At 49.6% G+C, this 10,892-nt stretch overlaps 1 protein-coding gene across 1 annotated transcript; it reads left to right on the top strand.

Moving 5' to 3' along the window:
- Positions 1-496: 496 nt before the first annotated feature.
- On the top strand, positions 497-10,769 carry LOC104467781 (unconventional myosin-Ih-like; the record flags this gene model as incomplete). The annotated part of the gene is made up of 17 exons (XM_010081678.1): positions 497-622; positions 1,589-1,704; positions 2,471-2,669; positions 3,178-3,258; positions 3,659-3,838; positions 4,932-5,030; positions 5,346-5,459; positions 5,775-5,846; positions 6,478-6,597; positions 6,940-7,007; positions 7,328-7,433; positions 7,684-7,764; positions 8,354-8,445; positions 9,540-9,634; positions 9,882-9,928; positions 10,120-10,200; positions 10,664-10,769. Coding segments are annotated over exons 1-17 (1,783 nt in total), but the record flags the coding sequence as incomplete, so codon positions are not given.
- Between the last annotated feature and the right edge of the window lie 123 nt (positions 10,770-10,892).

Genomic DNA, 10,892 nt, shown 5'->3' with positions numbered 1-10,892 from the left:
AGATTCTCCATTTTTGTCGTTATGTCTATTATTTATATTCCTATGTGGTTATTTAGACACAGTAGCTGCAGGTGATGTAGCAACTAACAATTGTCTGGTTTCTTCCACTGTTAACTTCCAACTTGGTGCTTGAGTTGCTTGTCTGGACCGGGTTACCGAAGTGTCCCAGCTCGTCACCAGCACTAGGTTTGTCTCAAACAACCGTTCCGTTAGTGAGGGCTGCCTGGAAGCCTTGGTCTTCCCCTTGGATCACGGCAGTGAGTCTCGGATGTCTTGTAAAGAATTTGGAGTGCAAGCTCCCGTGGTATCAGCGCCGTCTTTGGGAAGATGTCGATGCCAACTCAGATGATAATCCCTTGGTGTCCCCCACGCGAGGCTGGCTTGGGCACGGGGCAGGACTGGGCTGACCCCGGGGGTCCCCATCGTCTCTCTCCAAATTCTGTATCGCTCCTTTGTGTTGCAGAAAGAAGAAGTGGAGGATAACACCGAAGCGAACATGGAAGGGGCTCTGATAGCCCGGGACAGGGTCGGGGTGCAGGACTTTGTGCTGCTGGACTCCCACACCAGCGAGACCGCCTTCCTCAACAACCTCCGCAAGCGCTACCAGGAGAACCTCATCTACGTAAGTGCTGCTCCCGGCGGTTCCTGTAGCCTGTGGCAGGTGAAATGTCTCTTCAGCATAAAAATATAAAAACAAATTGTAAAATCTAGATGGGATGCAAGCCGAGGCTGCAGGGGCAGGAGGCACCATCAGCACAGAGAATATTCTCCCAGCTCTGGTTTTGTTGTGTTCTGAGACAATAAACCCAGCGAGGTGTTAGTGCCCAGCAGCTCTGAACACGGTATCTGACCTGTCTGAGAAGCGCTGGGTATTTTCACGGTGCAAACTAAAAGGACTTTATAGCCGGGTCCCTTTTCTCAGCGGTCCCAAGATTATTCGCTGGCTCACAGCAGCGGGATCGAAGCACCTGCTTTGTAAAATGAGCATTGATATTGTTACAGCACTGATGAGGGAATTGAAGGAGAGTGCAGAAGGTAGGTCTGTCATTTCGATGTGCTAAAAACATACATAAATAAGGGAAAATGGCATGTGTCCTGAAATACATTATTTGTTCATCTTTTGCAGTCAAGAAGGCATTTTCCCTGTTGAAAACTTGCTCCTTGGCTTTCCTGTACAGCGTTAGTTACTGGGCGTTTGCAAAGATTTTGTGAAACAGAGCTGGGATAGTGAAGGCGTTATGATGTTAACTTTAAGTAGGAAAAAAAAAATCCCACAAGCATCATGAGAGATCAAAAACTTGTGTATAAAACGTAAGGCTCTAAGCCTGCTTTTGTTGTTCAGCCCTTAACTGGGTGGGTTTTGGAAGAAGTCTGGTGTGACTTTGGAACAGTGATGCCTGTAGGAGGGCTGGGGTTTGGTTTGGGGTTTTTGTAGGGTTTTTGTTTTTTTTTCTCCCCTCATAACTGGAGAAGCTGGTACACAACCTGTTGTTCTTGCACAATGTCCTGCTGCCCTCGCCTCCTCTCGCGGGAGCCGCCGCTCTCCTGATGGAGCAGGTTCCCCACCCGCGTGCGTTGCTCCCTGCAGACGTACATCGGCACTCTCCTTGTGTCCGTCAACCCGTACAAAGAGCTGGACATCTACACCGTCACGCAGATGCAGCTTTACCGAGGGGTGAACTTTTTTGAGCTGCCACCACATCTGTAAGTAGAACCCTTCGGGTTTTGGTTTACATTGATGAATTGGGTTTCTCGGTGATGCTGTGCACTAGCCACAGGGATGGGAGCCCACAGGCACTGGGTCTGGCAGACGCCAACGTTCTCACCGTCCTGTCGGGAGGGATGGCTTTGTCTCTTCTAGCGGACTGCGAGAATAAAAGGGGAACAAAAGGATTGCAGAAGTGATGCTGGGGAAACTGTAGGGGACCGTGCACAGCCTCCATGGGGACTTCCCAGGATGGGAGGAAATCTGAACTCTGAGCTGGAATATTTTTTTTCGTAGTTGGAACCTATTGGGTGGTGCTTTCCGTAGGTTTTTCTTTTTTCCTTCTTTATGTGGAATATTGGTGAAGGCTCCACTATTGGTTATCTTGGTACTGTCTCTATCAGCAGAAGTTGGGATCTTCCCTTCCCTGGAACCCAAACGGGCTCCTCTGCTTTAGGAAAGGGAGTCCCAGCTGTGAACAAACCCTGTTCACACCCAGCCTGGTTATATCTTGCAGCAGTAGTGGGGAAAAGAACAATCCTATCTGCCCCTCAAATTTTTTTTTTTACTATGAGTTTACTATGGGTGTTTTACTATGAGACCTCAAGTCAGTCTCACATTTTGTGCTGTGCTTTCCCATCACACACAACACGTGTCATGTTAGACCAGGAGTAAGTACCCTTGAAAAACCCGCGATGCTCTGCCTGCCGTTGCCGTTCCTAACGGATGCTTCTCCCCTGAGCACTCCTCGCCGCCCCTGTTCAGGTATGCCATAGCTGACAACGCCTACCGGGTGATGTGCAGCGAGTACAACAACCACTTCATCCTCATCTCCGGCGAGAGCGGCGCTGGGAAGACGGAAGCATCCAAGAAGATCCTGCAGTACTACGCTGTAACCTGCCCCACGACGGAGCAGCTGCAGATCGTCCGTGATCGTCTCCTGCTTTCCAACCCTGTTCTGGAGGTAAAAACTAAGTAAAAACACAGAATGCAGAAGTGTTGGCGTTGATGGCCTCATTTCACACAACTTTCATGCAAGTCTATGTGCCTATGCCCTGTTTTCCATGACTTTACGCCTGCGTATATCCCATCAATACTAACCTACATTCCACCTCTGGGCAGCACAACCTCTGGAAGGATGCTTGGGATTTCATATCACTTAATGTTTAGGGATTTAAACTTGGGTTTTTAGGGGAGAATAGCTGAAACCTGGGGGTGCGAGAAAACTGTACACCATAGAACAGCTCCTTGTGGCTCCAGTTATGGGCATATAAGAAAGAGAGGTAATTTGTTTAGCCAAACTCCACGTTAGAGCAAGGAAAACACATTAGTTTGTATTTCTTTAACCCCACTGGATTCAGTAGGAGGACTTGGCTCACGCAGCAAGTCTTCATCACTGGAGCTTTGTCCTCTCGTGGGCATCAGGTTCTCGGCAAGATGACAAGTGACTTAATCTGTCCATTTCTTCACAGGCTTTTGGAAATGCAAAAACCCTGCGTAACGACAACTCGAGTAGATTTGGGAAATACATGGACATCCAGTTTGATTTTAAGGTGAGAACAAACTTAGTGGACCGTGGTTAACACAAGCTGAACCTCTTGGACACCTACCAGGCAGCGCGGGATTTATTGAGACTGACGCTGCAGATTCCTGACCCTGTTTTCACAAGTGTTGCATTTTGTGAGTTGATACATCCTGAAAGCTTCCTATATCACTAGGGAGGAAAAAAAAAAAAAAAAGTAAAATTAGTAGAAAGCTAATAGAGATTGTTGCAAAGCACAAGTTATGCCAGGACAGCAAACTCTAGATACAACTTGTGCCATTGTTGGATAAAAACTCTCCAACACGAGCTGGCAGGTGAGTAGCAGCAGAAACACGCTTCTCCTGCTGCTGCTCCGTCGCAATGATGTTACCGATACCTGTGGGTGCTGATCCGAGTGCTCTGTCCTGCAGGGAGCTCCGGTGGGAGGGCACATCCTCAGTTACCTCATCGAGAAATCCCGCGTTGTCCATCAAAACCACGGGGAAAGGAATTTCCATATTTTCTACCAGTTATTGGAGGGTGGAGACAAGGATCTTCTGTGCTGGCTGGGGCTGGAGCGCAACCCCCAGAAGTACGCGTATCTCATCCAGGTCGGTGAGAGCTCGTCCCTCTGCCTGTATCTCGCATCTGGAGTTGTAGGGATGGCCAACGCAGCTTTCCTCGTGCACCGAGCATGCTGCTGGGCTGCGGAGCGAGCCCGCTGCGTGTCGCGATATAGCCAAACCCCCAGGCAGGGTGGTTGCAATCATCTTTGCCCCCAGGCTGCCGTACACCCTTGTGCCCCCGGTGCTTTTGGAGCAGGAGCCGTTCTTCCAGCTGTGATGGCCCAAGGATGCGTGTGATAAGGGCTGATAAGGGGAAGATCTCTTGCTGGATCAGCTGATAAGAGTAGTGGGGCGGAAACAAGCTTTTGGGCAACATGACTCTGTACGACAGCAAGGCCATCAGAGTTTTAAAAAGTCACTTTTGCCAGGTCTCCTATTAATTGTGTATTCCCTGTGTTCTGTGATGTGGAACGGCCATCCCGCTGCTGCAAGAGCAGAAACACTCTTGAGTGAATGTCACCAAACCATTGGGTGACCCTGGTCCCTCTGGTATGGCCAAGACAGTTGTGGATTCATTGAGAAGAGGGGTCTGACCAGCAGAGCAGTGTCTGTCTGCAATTACATTTGGTACAAAGGCATCTCTTCTCCTGTGTCTGAACCTGGTGTAAAATGAGTTTCTCAGGATTTATGGACCTTGTATTCCAGAGGTCCATAGATATGGTTATGCAGTATGCAGCTCTTGGTTTCCTTTCTTCCTCAGTAGTGACATTATTACCATAACAAAGGTTGGTACCATCCCACGGAGCTGTGGGAACCCGTTTTCTCATGGTGCATCTCTGTAAGTTGGCTGTAAGCTCAACTCTTCACAAGACTTCACCATTTTCTGGTCATCACTATCCAAGCTGAATGCTTTAAGTTATCTTTAGTTTGCAGTATAAGCTGAAGGGTCTGACCAAACGAGCCACTGTCAGCATTAGCAGGAGTGAATAAAGGTGCTGCCCAGTTGCAGACTGCATCTCCACGGGCTGAGGAAGCTGGAAATGGAAGTGGCATGCCCAGTAGAATGCCGTGTGTGGTGCTGATGATACAATTGCTTTGCCAAGGAGTTGCACTAACTCATCTTTCTCTCACTGTCCAGGGTCGGTGTGCCAAAGTGTTTTCTATTAATGACAAGAATGACTGGAAGATAGTCCGCAAAGCTTTTTCGATCATTGACTTTACTGAAAAAGACGTAGAGGTATGGATGTCGAAGGGACCGAGCCTGCCAACGGGGATTTAAGGAGGGGGCTGCTGGCTTTCCTGAAAGGGCTGGAAGCTGTCCTGCTTGGGAGAGGCGTTAGGGATGGAGCGGGACATCATCCGGGGGGATTGTGGGAGGGGTGGGTAAAGAGCTCTATCCCTTCGTCCAACACGATGGCAGCTGGTGGTGGCAGATCTCTGGAGCAGGTTGGCTGACTCGTCTCCATCAGCCTGGCCAGTATCCTGAAAAGATCGGTGCCACCCCGTGGAGCTGCGGGAACCCATTTTCTAACGGTGCATCTCTCGTTATCAGCATCTCTTTGGGATCGTGGCTAGTGTCCTGCACCTGGGGAACATCCAGTTTGAAGAAGATAGCAACGGGCACGCCATCATTCGCGACGGCACGCAGATCAAATGGATTTCTAAGGTATTTTTTTCTGAAGTAGCATCAGTATTACAAGGGGTAGGAAGAAAGCCTCAACCTTGCTGGGTTTCTCTCTTAAGGAGAAAAATATCCATTCCCAAAAGCAGAGGGATTATTACAGAAATACCCAGCTCCTGTTATAAACTGTCCTGAATTCTCTCTGCAGTGCATCTCTCAAATTTCCTTCCTTACTGTTGCTCAGATTGGGTATAACTGGGAGCGGGCTGGGGGGTTACACCCTCCCGATCGCCCAACGCCGCTTATTTCAGCAGGCTGCTGCCGCCCGTGCTCTGAGTGCAGGTATTTCCTCCTCTGCAGCTCCTGGGCGTGCACTTGTCCATTCTGCAGGAATCTCTCACCCATCGGAAGATCGAAGCCCGATCCGAAGAGGTACCGCGCACCCCTGTGTGACCCCTGCGGCCGGGACCCCCCTGCAGTGGTGGTGACACCAGGGGCTCTGCTCTTGGGGGTGTCACAGCAAAGCCAGATCCTCTGCCTGTCCCTCTCCTCCTCCCCATCGCCTTCCTCTTCCAGCCCGAGATGTTAAACTGAAATGAATTCCCAGCGTTGGAGTTTGGCTGCTGAGCAAGGCGATAACTACGGATAAAGGCAGGAGCAGGGACCTGCAGGCAGCCCTGCGTCCGAGGCAAAGAATTTCCTTTCCTGCAGTCCCCGGAGTGCTTCCTGGGGAGCTGGCTGCATGCACAGAGCAAAGCACTGGGGAAACCTGTTCTCTGAGCATTTTGCACTGACTTTAACAAAATAAAAGGAAGTCAGAATACTTTCCCCACTTGTCTAAGCTGGTCATCTCCAAAAGGCAGTTTCGCAGTCCTGGCTGGTGGCCGTGCCCCAGGCTGAAGGGAAAGAAACGGTGAATAAAGCTGTAGGCAGCGAGAGTTGGGGTCGGCTGTGGTATAGACAGTGTGGCTGCTTCTCCAAGACACAAGCATGAACTGGCTTTGCAGAAGTTTTTTCTGATCACGTGTAGTGTTTATCATCTCTGGGATATCTTTATTTCCAGGTGCTAAGCCCGTTGAACGTGGATCTGGCGTTCTGCGCCCGGGATGCAGTGGCAAAGGCGATTTATGGACGGACTTTCACTTGGCTGGTCAACAAAATTAACGGCTCTCTGGCCAACAAGGTTGGTTCCTTGTCTGGTGTCCTGCTAGGCACCGAGTGCTCCTGACGCGCTGGACAGGGTTTTTCCAGTGAAGCTCTGCAGCACTTGTCACCAGATATCTGGGATGCTCGATGGTTGATGTAGGAGCATCCCGCAGCACGGAGCTGGGAAACTGGTCAGGTGTGGAAGGGGGTATGTTAAATGGTTTTAGTGGTTCATTACCTGCTTTAAAGTGGCTGCTCCATTGGCACATGATAGCTCTCGAAGAGAAAACTTAAAGTTTAGGTGAAGGAAACAGCATCCAACATGCAGGGAAGAAGCATCAGCCGAAGCAGCAATTACAGAGCAATGGTGTCCTTACAGGATTCCACTCGGAAAACAGTTATTGGGCTGCTGGATATCTATGGGTTTGAAGTGCTGGACACAAACAGGTAAGAAAGCTCCTGAGGCGTGGGGTGGTCTGGGCACGTGCTGGTGGGGCTTGTGCTGAAGTCCTCCCTGGCTTCTCAGGTGCAGCCTTACCCCAGCACGGCAAGCTGCGGGGGACTGCAAAACCTGGGGCCCTGGGCTGGCTGAACCCCCCGGGAAAGCTTTAGCTGGGCTGTGTGCTTGGGTCTGAGCCACATCAGCATGGGAGGAACGGGTGGGTTTGATCCCCACAGAGGTGGGCTGGCTGGCTGGAAACCAGCAGGTCGGGGTGAAACTGTCCATGCAGCAGATAAAAACTAATGCTCGTCCAACCGCTCTGAAGCTTTGAGCAGTTCTGCATTAATTACTGCAACGAGAAGCTCCAGCAGCTCTTGATTGAGATGACCTTGAAAGCAGAGCAGGAGGAATACGAACTGGAAGGAATCGAGGTAATTTATTATTTTCCCCCTCCCTTTTTTCCTCTGAGCTGCCATTACACTGAACGCTTCTGATCATCAATGAAGAAGACATCCCGCTTTCTTCTTTTTTTTCAGCTTGCGTTGTTCACACGGGAAGGATAAGATAGCCACGGTCTCATTCTGTAACCCTTTTTGCAGTGTAACTTAGCCTTAGACTTGATTTACATCAAAGATTTTTCCTCTCAAACTCTTCTTCCTTTTTTTCTCCTCTCATTTCCAGTGGGAACCAATTCCGTATTTTAACAACAAGATCATCTGTGACCTGGTTGAGCAGAAGCATAAAGGAATCATCTCCATTCTGGTGAGAACAGAGGTGGTGCTACTTCCATTAAGGTGCCACCACCCCTGACACATCCACAAAGCTCAGAATTGTTATTGCCTCAGCACAGAAGACAGGATTAGCACATCATCATCCAGGGAAGGTGCTGCTGGAGCTCAGCGTTAGCTTCACATCACAACGGCTTGCTCTTTCAGGACTTTTCTACACGTAGGACAACTGGGGAGTTGTGTTTCTTGGGTTAGAAAAGGGCAATCGGTGAGCTTGGCTTCCCCCTCCCACTCTGCGATTCATCCAGACCAGGAGCCCTTCAGGTCCTGATGAATTTTGACATCTAGCGATGTCATTTTTCTGTCTGTTGGAAAAAAACCTACAAATAATAAAGGATGAGGCAGGGCATTGCCAAAGTTGGAAGAGATTTGACTTGATCTATCTTGACAGTTCCACCAAACCCAGATAAATGAAGCTCCCAATTTAACCAGGAAAAAAAACTTGTATAAAATAGAACTCATCTCCAGTGGTAACCAAGTACAACAACACAGTTGTATGAAACGTTAGCAAGGAGGGAGCGGTCCTCTCAGAGCAGCGTTTGACCTGGTTCCTGCTGTTTCAGGACGAGGAATGCCTACGACCCGGTGAAGCGACAGATTTGAGCTTCTTGGAAAAGCTGGAAGAGAAAGTAGGAGATCATGCCCACTTCGTGACGTATGCATTCACACCCTCTATCCTACCCCGGAGGAAGCTCTTCCCATCTCTTACCCGTAACTGAGCTTTGGGGAGGGAACAACTTTTCCTCTGTACCAAAGCAAATCAAGCCTAACGTGATGTGCCGCGCGGGTGGAGCGTGACCGGGGGTGTTGGGGAGGTGGGGGGGGGGATTCCTGGCTCTTTGCTGGTGTGATGCTGATCTCTGGGGCTGGTTCATTCCGCGCTAAAATCAGGGACTAAGAGCAGATGAATTTGGCCATGGGTGGTTTTCTCCCCCACCGACTCTGGGGAAAGCTGGAGATACTGGGGAGAGGAGCCCAAGGCCCAGCTGGGAGGGGTGGACGCCAATATCGGAGCCCACCTTGATCTGTGTGAGCTTTGAGTGTGAAGAGGAAAAAAACGTGCCTCTGCTCAGACCTCCCAGAGGAGTGGCCTTCTGGTTCCTACCCAGTTTGCAGGATGTTTGGACTCGGTTCTGGTTGCAGATGAACACGCTGGCGCTGGGCTGCTCTGGCAGCTCCCGGCAGAAGCCGGCGACGGGCTTTGGCGAGGCATCGATTCAGAGTGGCGCTGATGAATTGTCACCGCTCCTGCACCTCTGAAGTTCATCGCAGCCAAGTGGGAAGCTTGTAGCCAACTTTCTTGTCCCCACAATGCGCCTTAGTGCTGCTCTGCCTGATTAAAAGCTTTAAATAGAAGTGCTGGGGCTGCTAAACGGGATCTGTACTTGGCGATGCTCTTGGAAGGGAACTTGGATGTACCAATGTTGTGACACGCGGCTCTGCTGTCAGCAGCTGCTTACAAAGCTGGAATTTAAACTGTGAAGTTGCTCCCTTTTTTTCTTTTTTTTTTTCCTTTTTTTGGCTTTTTTTTTCCCCCCCAAGAGTCTTTGCTTTCTAAAATTTTCCTGCAGTTCTTGAAAATTTTGATTTCTCCCCTGTGGGTTCTTGTTCTGGGGCAAAACATCCCAAACAATCCTTCCCTCAGTTTTCATTTTGGAATTGAGGAGGCTTGAGATCTTTTTCCCACACAGGTGATGAGAATGTATTTAAATGAGCGCTACAGGGTGTTTTTTTTTTCCTCCCCTGCAGTCGCAAGCTTGCAGACCAGAAAACGAGGAAATCCATCGACTGGGTGGATTTCCGCCTCCTCCACTACGCGGGAGAGGTCACTTACTGTGCTGTCGGTGAGTGCGAGCGGCTGCGCGAGCTTTTGAGCCGACGTGGTGGGTGATGCCTTGATGTGAAGACAAATTATAAAATATCTGCCCTCTGAACATGGTGTTATGGGAACTCCTAAACGTGCATGCGGTGTGGCTTTTGAGGATATCCATGTCCAGATTTTGTGTTGAGGTCTGTAGCCTCCAAAAAGAATCAAACCTTTTTTTTTTCTTTCTTTTTTTTCAAAACCTTTTTTTTTTCTTCTTCCTTCAGGATTTCTGGAGAAGAATAACGATCTCCTGTACAGGAACCTGAAAGAGGTAAGAACAAAAACAGGGGGTGCTGCTCTCTTTAGTGACTTTGCCTGGAGCAGGGATGCTTTGCAGCAGGTGTGTTTAATCTCTGCAGCAAACAAGAACATCTCTCCCTCCTTAGCAATGTTCTGTAGGACCGCGTCCTCCCAGCAGGAGCAGCCTGGCTGCTGAGTAAAGGAGCTTTTCTCTTCTTCCAGGTGCTGTGCAACTCCAAGAACGGCATCCTCAGAGACTGCTTTTTGCTGTCGGAGCTGGACAACAGGAGGAGGCCAGAGACTGTGAGTCTCATCTTTAGTCCTAACTTTGAATATCAACTCGACTTCCCAAGTCTCGGTTTAACCACTGATCCCCTCCTTAGTCCCCAGCTCAGTGGATTATTTTTTTTTGGTGTAACACCCCTGCTAGCTCCTGGCAGTTGAACAGGGATGCTGCTGAGGCAGCGGCCACCGATGTGACATCCCTTAGTGACGTTATTAACGCATCCTTCCAAAACGAGCCCCGTGCCCCGCATCCAGCAGCGGTTGGTTCTGAAGGGCTGCCTTGTGTGGCAGGGGCTCAGCCACCCCAGCCAAGCTCCCTGTCCAGGAAACTCAGGATTTAACTGTGCCTCTGGAGCTTTGTGGCACTAACACCCGTGTCAGCCTTTTCCTTGCAGGTTTTGGGTGCAGGGAACAAATTTGAAATCAATTACTGCAGCACTGGAGTTCCAAAGCAAAGCAAGTTCTTTCCATGTCATCTTAGGTCGCAACCCAGTTCAAAAACAGTCTGACGAGCCTCATAGAAATCCTGATGTCCAAGGAGCCTTCGTATGTCCGGTGCATTAAACCCAACGAGAACAAGGAGCCTGGTAAGGCACTGGGCTGGAGCCCAGCTGAGATAAAGGGTGGAATTGGGGGGGAATTGAGCTTGTAGCTAGGTACAGCAGATAAAATAAATATTTTATATATATATGGATAGATTAGAGAGAGGC

This window comes from Pterocles gutturalis, unplaced genomic scaffold, assembly GCF_000699245.1.
Source record: "Pterocles gutturalis isolate BGI_N339 unplaced genomic scaffold, ASM69924v1 scaffold42044, whole genome shotgun sequence".
NCBI lineage: Eukaryota > Metazoa > Chordata > Aves > Pterocliformes > Pteroclidae > Pterocles > Pterocles gutturalis.
This window is presented reverse-complemented; position numbering and strand designations above follow the sequence as displayed.